This window comes from Erpetoichthys calabaricus, chromosome 17, assembly GCF_900747795.2.
Source record: "Erpetoichthys calabaricus chromosome 17, fErpCal1.3, whole genome shotgun sequence".
NCBI lineage: Eukaryota > Metazoa > Chordata > Cladistia > Polypteriformes > Polypteridae > Erpetoichthys > Erpetoichthys calabaricus.
In genome coordinates, this window is record NC_041410.2 from 99,101,517 (window position 1) to 99,122,491 (window position 20,975).

At 49.5% G+C, this 20,975-nt stretch overlaps 1 protein-coding gene and 1 long non-coding RNA gene across 6 annotated transcripts in view; one reads left to right on the forward strand and one right to left on the reverse strand.

Annotated features, from left to right (window-relative positions):
- The window catches only part of adgrl1a (adhesion G protein-coupled receptor L1a), a 332,245-nt gene that overhangs the window by 308,219 nt on the left and 3,051 nt on the right, over positions 1-20,975 (forward strand). For 4 of the 5 annotated variants that reach the window (XM_051920528.1, XM_051920529.1, XM_028823930.2 and 1 more), the window contains 4 exons: positions 6,029-6,157; positions 7,198-7,294; positions 9,157-9,285; positions 15,968-15,985. In XM_051920528.1, the coding sequence (XP_051776488.1) occupies positions 6,029-6,157; positions 7,198-7,294; positions 9,157-9,285; positions 15,968-15,985 (373 nt within the window). The remainder of the gene's footprint in view (positions 1-6,028; positions 6,158-7,197; positions 7,295-9,156; positions 9,286-15,967; positions 15,986-20,975) is intronic. The other variant, XM_051920527.1, reaches the window with a different exon arrangement.
- LOC127526138 (uncharacterized) lies at positions 17,105-17,733 on the reverse strand. The gene is made up of 3 exons (XR_007933760.1): positions 17,574-17,733; positions 17,272-17,477; positions 17,105-17,207 (listed from the first exon to the last, which is right to left on the reverse strand). It is a non-coding gene; the product is annotated as an uncharacterized LOC127526138 (long non-coding RNA).

A 20,975-nucleotide genomic window follows, 5' to 3' on the forward strand; every position in this document is an offset into this window, starting at 1 on the left:
GTGGGGACTGAGCCCTCCTTTCATTTTCTTGCTTTTTGTCTACATGGTGGGAGTCAACTGCCTCGTCTCTGGGCACACATGGTATGCGTGTGCGTGTGTGTGTGAGCAGTGAAGTGAAACACAAGGCCTCCCTCCTGATGGGAGCAACAGTCAAACATTCAACAACAACAGAAAAAAGACAACTGAAGACGTGTAGGAAGTGATCTGCAGTCGATGGGCAGCCATGCCAGCCAGAGAGAGAAAGACACCTTCTGAAGCCCAGCTGGCACACTCCACATAGGAATATTGCTTTTTGAAGGCTAGGTGGCACCACAGTTAGCACCTCTGGTGCCCAGGGGTAAGGTTTGATTTCCGTCCAGGTTGCTATCGTTGTGTAGTTGGCACAGTCTGTCCATGTTCTTGTGGACTTTTCTGGGGTATTCTAACGATTGATTAATGATTGGAAGTTGGCGCGGCGTGAATAAGTGTGATTGCAGGTGTGCCCAGAGCCAGCTGTGCTGACTCATAATGAAAGGCGCTATACAGGCTCTAACTGATGGACAAGGCCAGGCTCCCAAGTGCCTTTATTTATTTATTTATTGTTGAGGTTTCCTCCCGTTTATGTTTTAATGTTTTCTCAGTGGACGCTGTCTTGTTGTGTTTGTTACTTTTTATTAGTGTGCCACATTAGTGATGTCATCCATCATTTCCTTATTTGTCATGTGATTAGCCTGAGGGGGCGGGCCTCCTGTCCCCGTGGCCCCACCCCCAGGCCAGCACACATCCAACTTCTCTTTGCTGCGATGTTTGTGTTGAATTTTCTTTTTTCTGCTTCGATCCTCAGATGAAGGACACAACACTTGTTGACTTCTGACGTTTAGTATTTTTAGTTTGTTTTTAGTTCATTTCCGGGTGTTTGGAAACCTTTCACGCTTTTACGTGACACCTTCTTGACTTACCTGAGTGCTGCAGTTTTCAGAAAGGAAGTTGGCTGAGCCGAGGCGCATGGCGTGTGACATCACCTCACGCGGTGGCTCTTATGTGTCGGCTCAAAGTTCTGCGTATTTTACGTTTATTTGCTGCTGCTGCTGTTCTTGGTTTTGCGTTCTTGTCTTTGCCACTTCTGCTGGTGCCAGTCGTAATGCCGTAATTATGGCCTGCAGTTCCCTGTTCTTTGAGGTGGGGCCACCCAGATGTCACCGCTCTGCTTATTGTATGGCGGTCAGAGAGAGGGTCCCAGCACTGGATCGTGGAGAGCTGTTTACATATTTCTGGTTTTCTAGACCAGCGGTTCTCAAACTGTGGGGCGCACCCCCTAGGGGCAGGGGAAGTAACAAAAAAGGGGGCGCAAACTTTGCCATATGTGGCGTAATTTCGCTATTTATAGGGAAATTTTAAAGTTGTAGCAGTGTATCGGCAGAAAAAAAATATAGGAATACATTTTATTAGGGTTTCAAAAAAACGTTAGGGGGGCCGCGATTAAAACTGCTATGAAAACTTGGGTCGCAAATACTTGAAGGCTGGGAAACGCTGTTCTAGACGATTTCCACCCCTTTATTTTTGCTCCTTTTGTTCCTTTTTGATTTATTCAGTAAATTCTCAACTTATAAAGATACGTTGTCTTGGGTTGTCTCAACAAGCCAGAGGTTTATTGTTACCCTCTCCCTTGTAAGACATTTTTCAGGACGTTTAAGTCTCTATTGGAATTTTGGGCCTGGGCAGGCTGAAGCCTGCTGGTAGTAGTCAGAGGACTTTCCTGGGCAGCCCCTGTGTGATTGTAACCACGATGCACAGCACTTGTGGCACCTCGTGACCCGCTGTTAGGGTGTCAGGCTGGCATGAAGGCACCGATGCGCCAACGTGCCCAGCCCAAACAGTGGCTCACTGCTGACCTCCTGCTCATTTGTTTTCTGTGGAGTTTCGTATGAACTGCGTTGGTGTGGATTTATTAAGGATTGTGATTTTTTGTTTTTCGTAGCGAGTAAGACTTGTTAGCTTTTCCACATCTCTTGGTGCCTCTTCATGCTGTTTTCTTTGTCTTTTTGTACATAAATCCTTGATTGATGAGGATTTGACCTCTTTTAGCACAAACTGGGGTTTATGGTTATCCTTTCCTTTGTCAGGTGTTCTGATGTATTTTGGGTACACTTGGTGTTATTTGGCTGCCTTCTGGTTTTTGGGGCCTGCTCGGGGTGAAGCCAGCAGGTAGTATTTGGGACAGGGCTGAACTGAAGTGAAGCTCCGCTGGACAGACCAGTAAAGATCAAACCCTGACCTGATGGCTTCTTCTGAGGGCCTCTTTGCCTTTGTGGAAAGTCCTGCAGCAGTGGAGTGGCGGTCAAAGATGAGCAAACCCGCCGATGCTCTCGGACGCTGGCCCTCTGTTGGATGTACGGGGCCTTCACAAAGTACTCTGACCTTTCCCATTATTTCCCATTTTGTTATTTTTGTTAATTTATTTTAATGCCCTCATCAATCCACATTCAATACCCCAGAATGATGAAACACAATTAAACAAAACTGGACCATCCCAGTGACACAAGCGTTCAGACCCTTTACTTTGCCCATTCTATTGATCGTCGTGGAGATGTTTAGAGTCCACCTGTGGTCCATTCAGTTGACTGGCCCGATCAGGAAAGGCACACACCTCTCTGTAGCTAGGCCATGAAGTCCAAGGAACTGGCTGCAGGACGTAGAGAGAGGACCCTATGGAGGCACAGATCTGGAGATGAAGACTCCCAAGAGCAGAGGGGCCTCCCAAATTTTTAAATGGAAGAAGTTTGGAACAAACGCGACTCCTCCTTGAGCTAACTGCCTGGCCAGGATGAGTAATCGTGGGAGAGGAGCTTGGCAAAGAGAGGTGACCAGGAACACAACGGTGGCTGAGCTGCAGAGAGCCTGTGTGGAGATGGAAGAAACTTCCAGAAGGGCACCCACCATCGTTACAGAGGAAGAAACTTCCAGAAGGGCACCCGCCATCGTTACAGAGGAAGAAACTTCCAGAAGGGCATCTGCCATCGTTACAGAAGAAGAAACTTCCAGAAGGGCACCTGCCATTGTTACAGAGGAAGAAACTTCCAGAAGGGCACCCGCCATCGTTACAGAGGAAGAAACTTCCAGAAGGGCACCCGCTATTGTTACAGAGGAAGAAACTTCCAGAAGGACACCCGTCATCGTTACAGAGGAAGAAACTTCCAGAAGGGCACCCGCCACGTTACATAGGAAGAAACTTCCAGAAGGGCACCCGCTATTGTTATAGAGGAAGAAACTTCCAGAAGGGCACCCGCCACGTTACATAGGAAGAAATTTCCAGAAGGGCACCCACCATCGTTACAGAGGAAGAAACTTCCAGAAGGGCACCCGCCATCGTTACAGAGGAAGAAACTTCCAGAAGGGCACCCGCCATCGTTACAGAGGAAGAAACTTCCAGAAGGGCACCCGCTATTGTTACAGAGGAAGAAACTTCCAGAAGGACACCCGCCATCGTTACAGAGGAAGAAACTTCCAGAAGGGCACCCGCCACGTTACATAGGAAGAAACTTCCAGAAGGGCACCCGCTATTGTTATAGAGGAAGAAACTTCCAGAAGGGCACCCGCCATCGTTACAGAGGAAGAAACTTCCAGAAGGGCACCCGCCATCGTTACAGAGGAAGAAACTTCCAGAAGGGCACCCGCTATTGTTATAGAGGAAGAAACTTCCAGAAGGGCACCCGCCATCGTTACAGAGGAAGAAACTTCCAGAAGGGCACCGCCATCGTTACAGAGGAAGAAACTTCCAGAAGGACACCCGCCATCGTTACAGAGGAAGAAACTTCCAGAAGGGCACCCACTATTGTTATAGAGGAAGAAACTTCCAGAAGGGCACCCGCCATCGTTACAGAGGAAGAAACTTCCAGAAGGGCACCCGCCATCGTTACAGCCCACCCATCTGGGCTCGCCAGACAGAAGGCTCTCCTCAGTAAAAGTGGAGTTTGACAAAAGGCACCAAAAGGAATCTGAGACCGTGAGATACTCTGGAGTGATGAAACCAAGATCAGCGCCATGTCTGGAGGCAGCATTCCAACAGCGGTGCATGATGGTGGCAGCATCCTGCTTTGGAATCGGGCGACTAGTCGGGTTTGACTGAACGCTGAATGGAGCAAACACCAGAGACCTCCTTAATGAACTCCTCGGACTGGACAAAGACCCTAAGCTCAAAGCAGGGACAGCACAGCAGGGGCTTAGGGACAACACTGGGGATGTCTTTGAGTGGCCCAATCAGACCCCAGACTTGGAGAGACCTGAAGATGGCTGTCCACCGGTGGTCTCCTTCCAACCTGATGGAGCCCGAGAAGATCTGCAGAGAAGAATGGCAGAAAGTCCCCAAAGCCAAGAAGACTCCAGGCTGCCAAAGGACCTTCAGCTCACTAAAGGGTCCAGATACTCGTGTTAGGGAGATATCGTAGATTTTGATTTTTAATACATTTGAAAAATTCCTAAAATCCCATTAATTTCATGAGGGGGGGAGGAAATGAATGGAAACGTTTTTTGCATAAGGCTGCAACGTCACAAAAGTGTGAAGGGTCTCAGGACTTTCTGAGTCCACCATGCATGCTGTTAGAAGATCAAAGATGCCAACACCAGACATGCTGGCCTTCATCTCCAGATCTCCATTTCGGTGGAGAGTTCCTTCAAATCAGGTGAGGGTCCCGAGAATATCCTAGCAGCTTCAGGCACAAGGCAGGAACCAGCTGCGTACGGGGCAGTTAATGACGTAACGCATTCAGACTGGCATGAACATGGCAGCCATGAGCTGCAACTTGATTGTGGAAGTCATTCAAACCTTTGGCAAGACCACATTTACTGCCATGATGACACCATGGCTGCACAGTCATTATCTTTTCAGTCAATGGGAGGTGGGCTTCACTTGCATTTGTAGGGTGGTATAAAATGTCATTTGCTGTCCTGCCTGATGGGCACTGCCAGGCTGAGTGAATCTCTGGGCTGTGGAGAAGGAAGGTCACGAGCTGTCATGGCTTTGTCTTGCGTTTACCTTTTGACTGTCTTGTGTGTTGCCCCCCTGCTCCATCTGAAGGATGCTTCATAAAACCTGCCACCTACCAGTCTCGCCATCTCTCCTGCAGCTGTCGTGGGTGTCGTTTCCTGCGCATGTGAAGGACATGACAGGCTGAGTGGTGAACTTCAAAATGATGAGTCACCTTGCCGCTACATGCAAATCCCGTGGCACTTTGGAGTGACATGTCTCCGTGTTCAGTCGCTGTGCCCTCTTTAGAGTCCCCAGAGCAGCAGTTTTACATTGGCATTTATGGTCTTCTTTTAACACCCTACTTTCTAAAGCGTTCTTTTACCGTCAAGTGGTATATGAAGTTGCCATCTGCCCCGCCTGCTTAGCGTGATCTAGGTTAGTTAAGATGCGAAGCTGCAGGGGGTCTCAGGTTCAAATGGGGTTGGGGGCGCTATAAACTAGAATGATTGAGTCTATCCTACACAAACTGTCACCGAACAACACATAAAGCGGTGCCAGGGCAGCACTTGTGGTGAACTGGGCACTTGCAATGCCACCCAAGTGCAGGATATCCGCTCATTTTATTCTATGGCGCTTTGAGTCTTTCTTTCATATAGTGCCTTCTGCAGTGACCACCGATATGGCAAAGCAGATGAGATTATCAGTGTCAGGGGCTGTAAGTGTGTGTGTGTGTGTGTCTGTGTGTGTGTGTGTGTGAGTGTGTGTGTGTGGTACGCGTAGCGGAAATCAAACATTCGCTTCTCTGGACCAAAAAGCATTGGGCCTCCAGGTGGAGGGTATAATGAGCAGCCCCTGAAGAAGAGGAGGCAATGGCATCCCCTCGTGCCACCGGGGGGCGCTAGTCCTATAAGTGTGTGTGTGGAGGTGCCTTCGAGATGCTCATTTCCTGTTAGCCTTGGCAGGACACCCACATCTGATGTGGCATTAAAAGCGATTGACAGCTGGCACCTGTGAACCCACCCACCGGCCCCTCCTCTCCTATGCTGTTCGCTCACCCTGCCCGTCTCTTCTTCGATTGTTTAGGTGCACAAGGAGTACAGCAAGTGTCTACGCCACTCGTACTGCTGCAGCCGCACGTCCGCAGCCAACTCTCACGGCTCCCTCAAGACGTCCTCCATGAGGGCCAACAATCGTTACTACACTGGGACTCAGGTACGGCACGGGGCAGACTGCCATCGGGTATGGGGGGGGGGGGGGGGGGGGGGGGGGGGGGGGGGGGGGGGGCTGGGCCGGTGTGCCCTCCAGGATTGTGTGCCAGTGCTGACCCTTATTGTTATTATCTCTTCTCGCTGACCCTCATCGTTAAGTTCTTTGTCATGTGAGGGCACACGTGCCACACTACAGCGTTATTTGCCACATTCAAAGCACTGCCAGGTGAGGTGAAGATCATGGATTGTCTCGTTGTGGTGGCACCCAGCAAGGGGTGGCATATATTAGACAGGAAGTGAACAGTCAGGCATGAAGGTGATGATGTGCTGGACAAGCGTAAGGATCTGCGTCACTTTGACGAGGGCCGAATGGTGATGGCTAGTCAGCTGGGTCAGAGAACGTCCAGAACATCAGGTCTGCTCCGGTGCCACACATGAGGTGCCGTAGCACAAACTGCTGGAAGACGAGGCGAGGTCCGTGGTGGTACAGGTGTGTCGTAGCGTGGTGATGAGGTGGTCTGCGGATCACGGGTTCACGTGCCGACATACACGGTCTGGCTGATTGCCTCGTCAGCACTCTGGGGCGCGTAATTCCGAGCGCTACGAGGGAAAACAGCATGGCTAGAGGTTGGTGGGGCGGATGAGCAGCAAATGGTCAGCAGAGCTTCAGTGTCGATGGTTTACGTTGTCTCACTTTCAGACCTCGGAGAGTTTCTTCTTGGAGCAGCACTCATATGTGCATGGGCTGCTGGTGTATGCTGAGCAGGAAAGACTTTAGGGTGGTCTCTGGGGTCTTGTACCCTGCTCTCGAGGAGCGCTCTACACTACGGGTATCCCTTCACGAAGCAGGCAGTCTTTGTCTATTTTAGGACTTCTTGGCATTTCTTGGCTCTCAGTAGTCAGAAGAATGTCCCCCCAGCCCATGAGACCAAGAAGTTCCCCTGCATGTGCTCCCCTCAGCCCCTCCTATTGGACCCCAGGCAGCGTCTCCCTTGAGTTTGTCGTCTGTCCTCCCCGCTCATCTCTTTGTCTCTGCACTTTCAGAGTCGCATCAGAAGGATGTGGAATGACACGGTGCGGAAACAGACAGAGTCGTCCTTCATGGCCGGAGATATCAACAGCACTCCGTCGCTCAACAGAGGTGAGGAACCAACCGCAGCTTCACACAACCAACCATGTGAAGGGCTGCACTCACAGTAATGACATAAGACCTCGTCTGGCTTTAGGGGTCTGCAACAAGCATCGGTAATTTCTGAGGTTCCAGGCGATGTGGCCACCTAAGGGATGAGGGTTTAGGTACAAATTCTTCCATATGGCCTTGTGACCCTGGTCTCTGGGCTGTGGAGAAGGAAGGTCACGAGCTGTCATGGCTTTGTCTTGTGTTTACCTTTTGACTGTCTTGTGTGTTGCCCCCCTGCTCCGTCTGAAGGACACTTCATAAAACCCGCCAACTACCAGTCTCGACCCTGGTCACGTGACCCTGGTCAAGTTAACGCACTTAGAAAATCAGAAGATGAATTTGACAGGCTAGAGGAGATCAGTTGGCCCATTGGTCGCTTGTTTGTTGAGTTGATCGCTAAGCTGTCCCCGTGTCTCATTCAGGTCCTTCTTGAAGGTTGTCCAGGTTTCTGCTTCAACTCCATGTGTCTTTAGTCCTAAGTTCTTTTCTCGTGAGTTTCCACCGGTGTCCTTGAGTCTGTGATTCACCACGTGAAAGAGTTCTTCTGCCGTGGCAGCCCCTGGCACTTCTGAAGGAGGTCAAGCACCAAGCTTTTATCCTTCAGTCTGGTCGCTCATGAGATCTTCCTGAAGATGGAGCGTTACTGTACGTTTGCCGCTTTGTCTGCTGTCGGATGAGGGTAAGATAGGAGTCGAGATGAAATGTTGGGGTGCCAACCTCAAAATAATAAGCTGGCACAAAGGAACAAGTGTGCAGTGGCGGCCCAAATGAACTAACGCAGACTGTAGTGGTGGGCTGTAGTTTAAGGGCTCTGGAGAGCGGTCAGCATTCGGGGTGGGAGCTCCAAGGCGTGGGGAGCTCATCTTCTTTCTGGGAGTGCCCTGCTTTTATAGCTCAAGCGTCAGTGCCCCTAAATGGGGGGGTCGTCTCGGTGCTGTGGGTGGAAAAAGGGACAGAAGAGTCGGCGATCATGCCCCCTGGTGTCCCGGGGTAGTAGTGCGATGCTCTGACAAGCCACTGAGGGTGACCCCCTGACACGCATGCGTGACAGCACCATCAAGCATGTGGCACTACACGCCCGATTGAGTTCGCTTGACGTTTAAATTCCTCCCTTTGTGACGGGCTGGCTCAGTGCGCTGAGATCTTAAGCTGAAATGCTTCTGCTGCGCCGTGTCCATCCCCACAATATTGTCTGTCTGCATTTTGTTACGCTTCTCCTGCCAACTGTTTCTGCCTGTAACATCTTGTCCGATTTTCTCAGGCTGCTCAGCCTCCCTGCTGTCTGGCACTCACAGCCTCGCTAAACGCCTTTTGGCCTCCCATGTGCTCAGGGTAGGTCTCTGGGCCTCGGTGCCAGCTTCTCGATTTTCCTCCAGGAGCCCAGGCAGACTGCATCTGCTAGCCTGGCAGTGGGCCTGCTAACGCCATGCCAGTGAAATGAGGAGTCGCTTGTTTTCGGAGGCCACAGTGCGGCCGGGAGGCACGGAGTGGGCGACTTCAGCAACTTGGAATGTCGCCTTTCGGCAAGACGCTTCAAAGGAGGCCGGCATTAGCTCCGGGATCTGGTGACCTTACGTTATGAAGCTTGTTGGCAGACGCTGTTCTCGCACGCCCCATTTTTTCATTTTGTTTCTAACTCTGTTCTAAGAAGAAGGAGTCCCACTGTGGGAGAAAAGGAAAGACTATTGTTATGGAAAAGACAAGTGACATTAGTTGTGCCACGAGTGGAATGGGACATCGTGGTGGTTGTGAGGGAAAACTCATACTTGAAGGATCTGCACTACGTATGCGGGAAATTAATGGTGTCTATTCTTGTCTTTCAGCTACAATGGGAAATCATTTACTCACCAACCCCGTCCTACAGACCCGATCTGGAACAAGTCCGTATAACACACTGCTGGCCGAGTCAGTGGGCTACACCCCGCCATCTCCCAACGTCTTCAACTCCACCGGTATGTGGCACTGTGAACTCGGGGCTGACTGGCACTGTTTGCTTTGGTCTTATTGGCGTACAGTGTTGGTCGGTACAGCCCGGTCACTCTGTGTGGTCTGTATGGCTTCTTCTGCTGTGATCATCCACAGGGTCTCCACCCGCATCCCACAGATCTGCACATTAGAATCGTTGGTGCCCCTCAGTCCCCCGCTGGGTGGGAGTGTGCCTTAGCATCCAGTTTAACGAGGGCACATCCAGCCCCCTATGATATAATACTGTATAATAAAAGGATAAGTGCGTGTGTGTGTGTGTGTGTGTGTGTGTCTGTCTGTTCAGTTGCTATGTCTGTGTCATTCCTGAAGATGGCGCATCATAAACATTGACACTACTTTTATGAATCCCATACCAAATGGCCTATAACGGAGCAAAGCAAAGCATTGTATTACTGCAAATGTTTGTGAGGCGCCATCAGTTGGAATGACAAATGTGGTGCATTTTATCACTACACGCATTACAAAATAAAGTCCATTAGATGGTGCATTGCAAATGTTAATAATGAGGTCTGTGTTGATTACTTAGAGTTCAACCATTTCTTAGATGGGTAGTACAACTAATATAATATAATATAATAAAAAGTGAGGAAGATGAATAGGTCAAATATTATTATTATTATTATTTGGATGACTTATGAAATTTGAGATAAAATTGGTTATATTTCATTCCAGCATGGACATAAGTAGGTGAAGTGACTTGCTTTTGGTCCCACAATGTCAGTAGCAGGAATTAATCCCACAACCGCAGGATTTGAAGTCTGAAGCCTTAACCACTGCACCACACTGCCTGCCATTATAATATAATATAATATCCATCCATCCATTATCCTACCCACTATATCCTAACTACAGGGTCACGGGGGTCTGCTGGAGCTAATCCCAGCCAACACAGGGCACAAGGCAGGAACAAAATCTGGGCAGGGCGCCAGCCCACCGCAGGGCACACACACACACACCAAGCACACACACTTAGGGACAATTTAGAATCGCCAATGCACCTAACCTGCATGTCTTTGGACTGTGGGAGGAAACCCACGCATACACGGGGAGAACATGCAAACTCCATGCAGGGAGGACCATAATATAATATAATATAATATAATAATATGACCAGGCTCTGCATTTCCTTCTGGTATTTGGGAGTTTCTTCTTAAAGCTCCAGTTAGTTGTCCCAGTGCCAGTGAGTATGGCCGTGTGCATCTGCATGTGCCCTGTGCCAGCCTGCTATCCCATTCAGTTTAGTTCCCTCTCTGCCCGTGGGGCTCTGGCGCTGGGACTGCTGCTGCCTCTCAGGTTGTGCCATGTCATTTTGCTGTCACCTGTGCATTTTTCCATCCCCTCACTGTGGCTGACCGCTCTGTCCGTGCAGCTCCATGCCATTCATGTACCTCAGTGCTGGACTGTGCTGTCCTGTTTTGGTTGTCTGATGAGTTTTTGGGCAGGAGGAATGTTCTGATTTCATTTTAATATATCCTGTTCTTGTTTGTTTTGGAAGGTGACTGTTTAATATCATTGTCATTATTTATTGTTGAGGTTTTCTTTCTTTCTTTCTTTCTTTCTTTCTTTCTTTCTTTCTTTCTTTCTTTCTTTCTTTCTTTCTTTCTTTCTTTCTTTCTTACCCCGAAGCTGAAGTGTCCTCCTCACCTGTTGCCCCCACCGTGCCCGCATGCTTGCTGAATTGAACTCATTTTATCGTGGATGGCATTCATTTCAGGTGGCAGATTGTCTGATCAAACTTTGGCCCAAATCCTAAAGTGACGCAAACCCAAAGCTTGTGACACTTTATTCGACAAGCCTCAGCTGATTTGATTGTCCCCGAGTGCCAGGGCTCTTCAGTGAGTCTTCCCTGCCCATTTTTTTTGCTGTTGCCAACAATGACCCGCCTCGCCTCCGACTTTGACCAGGAAAACCGAAATCAACTGCTGAGAGATTGACCCGTCCTGAACAATCGCGAGTGCAGGTGGGCACACTGTGCCCCTCAGCTGTGCTGTGCTGTGTGAGTGCAGATGTTGACAGACGTGTAGCAGAACGGCGTTGTGCTGTCATCACTCCTGCTCAAAGTCAGGAAACTTTATTGTTTTCTCCCCCAAGCAATTGTGCTAAAGTGGAGTTTGGGCCCCGCGCCACGTGTGACCGGATTCCTTATTATTTGTCACCAGGTCCCAGAGTGCACCTGCCTTCTTCCAGCTCGGAGTGGCCTGACTTGGTGGCCAGTGCACCGCAAGCCATCGGGTTCAGTCGGCTGCTGGTTTCCCATTGTGCCCGTCCAATGCACTGGCACCAGGCTGCAAGGTGTCATCCATGGTGTGACCCCTCACTGTGTCCCTCAGCCTGGCAGCGCTCACTCTGTCCAAGTTGCAGTGACACTCCTATTGGTGTGGCTGGGAAAAGAAGGGCACTTGAAACAAATCGAGTAAATCTCTGAAGAAATTTGTTTCAAAACCCTGCAAGAGCCTCTGCTGCCCAGCGTTATCCCTGAAATAATCGACAGGAGCCAAGCAGCAGGTTTTGTATGGATTTGGGATGGCAGCCATGTCTGTAGAGCACTTTTAGGAGTTTGCACTAAGAGTGCCTTTCAACTGTCTGTGTGTTTGTGTTTTTCTTCTCTTGGCTTCATTTGAATTCATTTTTTTTCTATTGATTGAAAAGATTTCCTTTGCCCTTTTTATTCCGAGTTGTTGGCACTTGGTGCTTAACAGCTCGTTTAAATCGTTATGCGCTCCGTGCGCCACGGGGTATTTTTGAGGAGGCTTCCTTCCCGCTGACTTCTGAAAGAACAAGCGTTAGCCATTTTCTAACCAGTTGGCACCCCAGCCGCGCTTCTCAAATGCGGCCGTCCACTTTATTAACTCGGGATTTGTTCTGCCACACGCGCTCCCGGCTGACAGCGAGACTTTCTCTCCGACTCCGATAGGGGTGCTGGTCTCGAGCGGACTTCATAATCGTGAGTCGAACCCTTGGATCGATTCAAAATAAAAACAGGGAGGACGAATCTCCCAGGAAACTCGAAGGTGAGCCTCGTATGAGTAGGAATCTGTGAAAAAGTGCCACAAGGTGCCAGGAGTGACGGGATCAGATGAGGGCAAATCAGGAAACTCTGCAGCAAGAACCCGGGGACACCGCCTAAGGGCACCAGACGTCTGTGAGGATTCATGTCTTGTAAAACACTGTTTGCTACTCCTAGGATTTCAGTTTCTTTGTCCTCATTATTTTTGAGCTGGGATTCTGCTGTCCGATGTTGTCACGTGTTTTGTGTCTTTTTCCCCGACACCATCTTGTTTTTTTTTTTGTGTGTGCTGTCATTTTTGAGCAGCGGTTGCCACAACGGGAAACCTTCACTCGTCTGTCTGGCAAAATTAAATCCTCGACTGTCCTTGCGCCTTTCTGTGGAAGTTGCAGTGGACTATCCACCCCACTTCTCCTGCTTGCGCCAAAGGACGATGACACCATAAGCTGCCATCATGCGCCGCTCAGGGGTCTCCTTCTTTGATCACTGAACGTTGCTCCAACCTTGATTTGCGTGAGGACTCTCCTGATCTCCTGTCCTGTCAGACTCGCACTGTGCAGGAGTAACCTTGAGACCTCTCACAACATCCCCAGACTTGGATCCACATGCTGGCCACTTTCTTTCATACTCGGGTAGATAAATTACTGAACGCCCCTCGTGACTTTGTCTGCTGACTTCCAATTCAAAAACTAGTGGGTCCAAAACTTGACAAGTCGATGTACAAATCAAATGTACCTGAAAACGCCTGGCTAATCATGACAGTAGTTGGTTTAAAGACTTTGACGGACCTTCTGCCAGACACTTACAGTGGGTATAGAAAAGAATCCCCCCTTTGAAATATTCCCTTTTGTATTTGCTTTACAGCCTTAACACACAAACTAAGATTTCTTCCCAGCTTTACTTACTCAATGCCACCTCTAACATCCAAGTGAAAGATCTCACAGCTACAGTTCAGAAGAATGATAACAAATCAAAAACAAGACCTACTGAGATGAATAAAGGACCACCCCCCCCATGTCGATGTCATTTTGTTGACCCCCCTTTTGCTTTAATGCCAGCCTTGAGTCTGTTGATTCTTCTCTATCAGCTTTGCACTCCTAGACTGAGTAATGTCTGCTCCCCACTCCTCTTTAGAGTTTAACTGTTCAGCTTCGGTGAGCGTTGGTGGTCTGCTATCTTCAGATCTCTCCACAGAGATGTAGGTCTGAGCTCTGACTGGCCACACCAGGACATTCAGCCACTGGGTGGTCCATTTTGTGCTTCGGGTCGTGTTGACAGGTGAACATTCTGCCCATCTTCAACTTTCTGGCAGAGGGTAGCAGGTGTTCCTCAAGAACTTGATGGGATTTTGCCCCCTCCAGTTTTCCTTCTCCCCTAACGAGAGCCCCAGCCCCCCATACAACAACAGGATGTATTACTGTAGGTATGGTGTGTTGTGGATGGTGAGCTGCATTGGTGTACTGTTGGGCATCAGAATCTTCAAGGTGACAAAGCTCAAACGAGCCTTAATGTGGCCTTTCTTGAGAAGTACAACCCTCCCGAACAAGTCACCATTGTGGAGCACTTGTCAAATTGTTGTCACATGCACACCATTAATGACCACTCTGTGCCATCAAATCCTGCAACTCCTTCAAAGTGGCCACACTCACCAGTTTCCTCCTTGCTCTTCCATCCAGTTTGGAGGGTCCTAGTCATACCAAACACGTCTTTATGATGGACTTTACTGAGCTCCTTGGGATTGATAAAGCCTTTGAGATGTTTTGGTCTCCATCTCCTGCCTTCTGTCCGTCCACAACTCTGTCCCTGAGATCTTCTGAAAGTGACTTGCCACCCACAGTCAGTTGTGTGCTGTCAGTGGCACTGCCAAGGAAGGGAATGAACGCTCGAGGAACAGCTTCACTAATCCCACTCATTACAACTGAGCACAGCCAGTAACTGCAATGGAAATGGTGGGCACTGCCACCTGATTGAGTTTGGGGGAGGGGGGGGTCCTTAATTCTTCTCAGGATTTCTTGTTTTTGATTTTTTCAAATTCTTCTGAGCTGTTGCTGTGATTTCTGTCACTTGGATGTCAGAGGTGGCATTGAGTAAGTAAAGCTGGAAAGAAATCTTAGTTTGTGTGTTTAGGCTGTAAAGCAAATACAAAAGGGAATATGTCGAAGGGGGGGATTCTTTTCTATACCCTCTTATGTGTACCTGCTGTTCTCCGTCACCTCCGTCCCCTTTTTCATGTCTTCTCTCGTCTTTTTTTATGTTACTCATACTGATGCCCAAGGAAAAAAATGAAATCTGTTTTCACGGAGAATGAAGATAACCAAATTTCTGGTGCAGTGGGCTTCAATGGAAACAATGCAGACCACCAAACTGCAAAAAAAAACATTAAAGCATCTCTGAGTAGAATCTCAAGCCCCCTTGTGTTGCACAATCCACATGTCGGGTATCCAGTCACAACGTCCAGAACAGCTGACCCCACTCAGATGCTGGCGCCCATCATAGCTGGGTGAGTGGCAGCCATGTGAGTGAGACGGGGCGCACCGTTGACCAGACAGAGCACAGGCTTCTGGGAAGTCACTAGGACACACCCGGGATGCCATCAAACTCGTTCACTCTTGGGGTCCGGGTTGTGCTCCAGGGTCTCAATGCTCTTCCAAATTTGTGGGGACCCCTGTAAATCCAGCCATGCCCCCTTCCAAGTCAGGACGCAGATGGCTCAGGGAGTGGGAATGATTTGGGACGGTCCCCCCCCCCACCCCGTGCTCTGAATCCTTCATATTAGTGGAATCACAGGGGGTCCCCGTCACTTAAAGTGAAAGAGTGAGTGGCGGCCTGTCACTAAATGACACACATAAAGGATAAAGACAATTTGCTGGGATGTGACATCTTCCTGGGCAGGCATGGGACAAGCCAATCCTGACTCATTAATTACTGTGACATTCAAGGAATTACACGACACTCTGTAGTGTTAATAAAATCTCGTTCCAGATATGATCGTTATTGCCATTCTGCTCGGGACATTAGCAGTAACACGGTGTCCGCTAATGGACGTGTCACTCAAGCTGGGACGGGCAGCCACCTGACTTTGATGAAAGCCTGCGGCCCCCGTATTCTGTAGACCGAAGGTAAAAGCAGCATGCGGTGGCTCTGCCACAGAAGTGGGCTTTGTCACAGGAGGCGTGACACCTTAGGGGCACCAACGTCTAAGGGTTCAGGCTGGAGACTGTGGAGGAACTGGGTGGTCTGCAGGGAGGAGGATTCCTGCAAGTGCTGAAGGTGTCTGAGCGGAGGAAACCTCGGGCTCTGTGGTGTCACCTGAACATGCAGACATGTCACTCGCTGTGGCTCTTATGACACCGTACATGTCCTCTGATCTCCTCCGGCCTTCATTGCTTTTTCTTCCTGACGTTTCTGTCTACATTGCAGGTGGTGGCACTGAAAGACCCAAGTCAGTGGGCCTGCTGTCGCCCGCTGGTCACTCCGGCGGTGTCCTCCACGTCCGAGCAGTGTCTGTGTTGGTGTGTGTGTGTTGTTACAGTGCCCTCATCATGTTGGCACTGCCCGCTTCCTTTGGCCTTCCTGTTTAACTTTGTCTTTCTTCTCTTATTTCTCTCTCTTCCTTCCCATGCTTCCCTTTGGATCTTCAGGGACCTTCCGGGACCCAAGTACGTCACTCCTGGTGATTTCTTCCCATCTTACACACTGGAACCACCGCTGTAGATGGCAATGTATGGCTGTGGCTCAGCTTCACTAATAAGAGACGCTCAGTATAATTTGATTTTTATTTTTATATAGCGCCCCCTGTATTGGTGGGCTTAGAGCACATTTACAAATCATTCTAAAAACCGAGTAGCTAATGTGGTGTAACCCTTATTTAAACTATTGAAGGCTGATCTATAGTGTTACCTCAGTTAAACGTTGATTATTATTATTATTATTATTACTATGTGCTGGACTAGCGCCACCTACAGGGCGGGTTCCTGTGTTTGCCACTGCTGCCCAGATTGGCGGCTGTGTCCTCGATTAGATGGATGGACAGAGAGCTGCTCCATTTGATGTTGTAATGAATTCCAAACTTTCTAAAATGCCTTCAGCTCATTTCAAGTGACTCCATATTGTCCCTTAATCTCCTGCTGCCAGCCTTTTGGTTTAGGACTACAATGGCCACCAGCTGCAGTGTGTCAAAGACATGTCTGGCTATTAACGGCCCTTTTCCATATTTAAAATGCTCCCTGAATAAGGTGGCTCTCTATCAATCCATGTATCTCTTGTATGGTGTCTCTGCCTGTCTGTCTCGTATCTGTTTTTGTTTTGTTGAGGTTATAAAAGCCACAGGACCTGAAACATAAGCCTGTTTTCAAATAGCTATACAAGGCGCTATATGTGATGAAGACTCGACTGCTCTTGGCCCAACAGCACATCGGCCTCTCATTATCTGAAACTCATCCCCGTCCTGATAATAGACGAGCCCAGGCTATGGGAGCAAATGACTCCATGGGCTGATCTTTAATTTCATAAGCTACGTGATGCCATGTCCAATGTCCCTCTTTGACAAAGTCCTTGTCCCCCTTGTACTCGCCCTGGCGCGGTGGCCCAGTTACTTGAATAAATGCTCAGGGATTTCATTCTGTTTTAGTACTGTGGGCCTTCCTCGGCTCAGCAGGTTTCTAGTCATGAATGGCATGAGATGAAGGTTTGGACATTGAGCTTCTTCTTTTTAGTTGTCCTCTTGTAGGTTTGCTCTATCATTTCAGTGCATTCGTGGCATGTTGCATGTTGATTAGCACATGCCAATAAGAACAATAAGACCCTAGGAGTCTATCTAGGCCCACCCAACGTGCTGCCACTCAGGCATTTAACTCAACCCATTGGCTGCCACTTAGGCACCTAACACTACCCACCTGCTGCCACTAAGGCATTTAACTCCACCCATTGGCTGCCACTTAGACACCTAACACCGCCCACTTGCTGCCACTAAGGCATTTAACTCCACCCATTGGCTGCCACTTAGGCACCTAACACCACCCACCTGCTGCCACTCAGGCATTTAACTCCACCCATTAGCTGCCACTTAGGCACCTAGCACCGCCCACCTGTTGCCACTCAGGCATTTAACTCCACCCATTAGCTACCACTTAGGCACCTAACACTGCCCACCTGCTGCCACTCAGGCATTTAACTCCACCCATTGGCAGCCACTTAGGCACCTAACACCACCCACCTGCTGCCACTCAGGCATTTAACTCCACCTACCTGCTGTCCCTCAAGCACCTAACACTGCCCACTGCTTGCCAGTCACCTGCTGCCGCTTAGCAATCTAACAGCACCCATCATCTGCCCCTTAAGTCCTTAAGTGTTTAGCGCCCCTGACCTGGTGCCACTCAGGCATTTAACACTGTCCACTGGCTCCCAGCAGCCTCATTTCTGCCTGACCAGCAGCCTGCTCCTGTTCTTCATAATTCATGGTGTAGTCCTTTGTGTCAAACCTCTTTTGGAGATTTTTCAAGCTCAGGTAGTTCTTCTCACAAGTCATGGCGTCTGGAGAGTGGAGCTCAGCACATGCAAGTGGCAATGCAAGGAAGACCCTGTAAACTTGACAAGCCCCACTCGGTCAGCTGCCACTCTTTAACATTTGTCCCCACCCAGACGTCTGTGTCACTCATTCACGGGTCTTTGTCTCCTCCTTGTAATTTTTCCATTAAGGAACACAGGAGCTTCGATGTAAGGGGCTTCTACTCATTAATCTTGGCACCGGAGGGTGGGCACATGTTGATGAGCACACTGAAGTGGGACTTTTGCGGTTCTTCTGTGCTCGTGACAGTAGGGACCCTACGGACCTCTAAACTGTCGGCGTCCACGTCCTTTTAATGGTCTTCTGCCGGCCTTTAATTGCTTTAGCAGTGGGGCAGCCATTCCTGACACACTTGCACTGGACAGTCGGAAAATCTCCAGCGTTTGGCGTCTGCCCCTCATTGTTTATCACCGTAGACCCAAAGCTCTAAAATATTCAAAAATCAAAGTACGACAGGCCGACGGTAAACTCGCCGTTTGCATCGCTAGCTGGGTCTCCTTTGTTTAGTTTCTCCTCACTGTCACCGGGAAGCGTTGCCCTATCTGATTAATGCCATCAGATGCCCAATTAGGGACACAGCGGCAATTATGCTTAAGCAGCATTTTCACTAATGGCCCTCTGCAGCTCTAAATGCCAGTCTGCATACGGCAACGCTGTATAGAAGGCAGCAGCTCGCCACCGAAGTCTCTTCTCTGCCCCAATTAGATGGCTTCAGGCGTGCCAGGCCGCTGGGCTCGATGCCACGGCACTGTGTACATGCAAACGAGTGACAGGTGGGCTGTAAACACACGTGTTTGGTGAGCCTGCTGTGGTCCGAGGCGGCGGCCCCTTCGCGTTTTACATCCCTCTGTGTAGAGGTGCGGGTTCAAAGGTCACTCTTCGTTAGAATGTGCCGTGTGTGCGCTCACGCGCCTCGTGAGTTAGGGCCGGGGTGTCGCCATTTAACAAGAACACGTGAGAATCAGATTGTCATGGGCATAATAAAATGTCACCTGTGCTGAAGGTGAGACTGCAGTGACTTGAGGACTGAAGAGTTGTGCCCCCCGTGCTTTGAGCTTTTATTATTTACAGTGCCTTTCATCTCAAGCATCCGCAGGGCCATTCGGCACATTTTATTAATAAGAGAGACGTTTGTATTTTCCAAAGTAATTATCTCCAAGTGCTCCGTCACAATACGCCTTACAAAGGAAACAAGAATGCGCTGAGCACAAAATCGGACCACCCGGCTGCTGCCCCGACCGGAGCTTTGCCTTTCATTTCCGCTCCTCCGATCAGGGCAGCTCCTTACACTTCTGTCTCCTGTGAGCGGCACACGTAACTAGCGGCTTTGATTTCATTTGTGTCTTTTCCTGCGCCCTTCCTCCTCCTCTTCCTCCCTTGAGCGGCTCTTCTCCTCGGTCCTCAGAAGCGCCTCGCTCTACGCGAGATTGACATGGCGGGTCACAGAAAACGTGTCGTAAAGCAGCATGGCTGCCAGTGTCGCGTCCGGGGGGGCCTCTAGAAATGCCAAAGCCCCTCACACTGGCAAAGGCAAACAGACGGAATGGAGGCAACCAGGACAGGAAACGTTCAGCGAGCCGCCGTTCTGCAGGTGTTGAGAAACTGATCAGGAGATGAGATGGGGGGTCAAAATCCGGGAAAAGGCTGGGATGTGAGGAACGTAAAAAGCGAGAACGTCAGCCGGAGAATCAGAAGGGAGTTTAAGAGCACAAACTGGACGCACAGATGGGGTACAGACATACAGAAAGGGCCGACCCTTTAATGGTCCGTGAATTAATATGGCGGCCGCGTAACCGAGACAGCAACACGGACAGCGGAACAGCAACTCCCGCAGTAATCAAAATGGCGGCGGAAACCGTTGAAAATAAAAACACAAACGAAACGTGACAAAGGCGCGATGAGAGAAAAACAAAACAAAAAGCGGAATTGAATTTGATACAAAGTTTAACAAGCACGGGAGCAAAAAGAATATTTGAGAGCCAGACGTCGTAAGTGAGAATCATCTGATCAAAAACCGTTAAGTCGAGAATCAAAGTAAGAAACAGAAGCCAAAAGTCAGGAACTGGGAAATCTAAATAGCACAACCTCACATACGAGGGAGGGAAGAAGGAAGGAAGGAAGAAAAGGAAAGGAAGGAGGGAGGATTGGTGATGAAGTTAATCAGGTCAATCTCCAGGGCGCTGCCCCATAGCCACGGTCATCAGGAGAATCAAGATGGCGATGTAAACGATAGAAGATCATCAAACCATACAATAAAACGCTAAGATCTGTGTGTGTAGCCGACAGCTCCGAGCAATCTGATTGGCCAGTTTGACTGCGGTGACTCAATAGAATTAGGAAGTGCAAGTGTGAGGAAGGCCAGGAGGAGTAAAGGCATAGGAGGTACACTGAGAGTCGCCTTCAAGGACAGGAGAAGACCACAGCGTCCCAGGAGTGGGCTTTACGATGGAGACGGCGAGTGCCGGTCAAGAGAGACTCGGAGGAAGGGGGCTGAAGGCACGCGCAGGACTAGCGCTGCACTCCGCATGATATGAAATTCCCTCTCTTACCTGTCCTTGACTAACACTTGACCACAAAGTCCAGACTACAAATCAATGCCAGAAGATGAATCCGAGTCCCCAAAAGCCCATAATGAGACTTTAGAATCGTCGATGTGGGCATCTTTGTCTCCCCTTTTAATTTTGAACTACCTGAATCACGACAGCCCCTGGGTAAAATACTGTAACAAATACCAACGGGGGGTGACAAATGATAACTGCAGATGGTAAAGCCAGTCACTCGTAGTCATGCTTTGCCACCATGATGAAGGAGCCCCAGTTGCACTTCCCACTTGACCCTCCTGTGATGAACAATTTGTTGTCTGAAGGTCCTCCGTGGGGAGGATGTGCAGCTTTGTTCATAATGGCCGCCAGTTCTATCTTCATTCCGCCACTTCCACCAGCAGGTCCAGAAGGCGTCCCGTAACTCAGCCTGCCTTGCTAGTCAGCTTGTTGACTTAGGTGGGCTCCTCTTGACGTGGCACACCACGCTGGCCAGCGCAGTGTTACCAGACATATAAAGGATGTGATGACCCCCATCTGCTG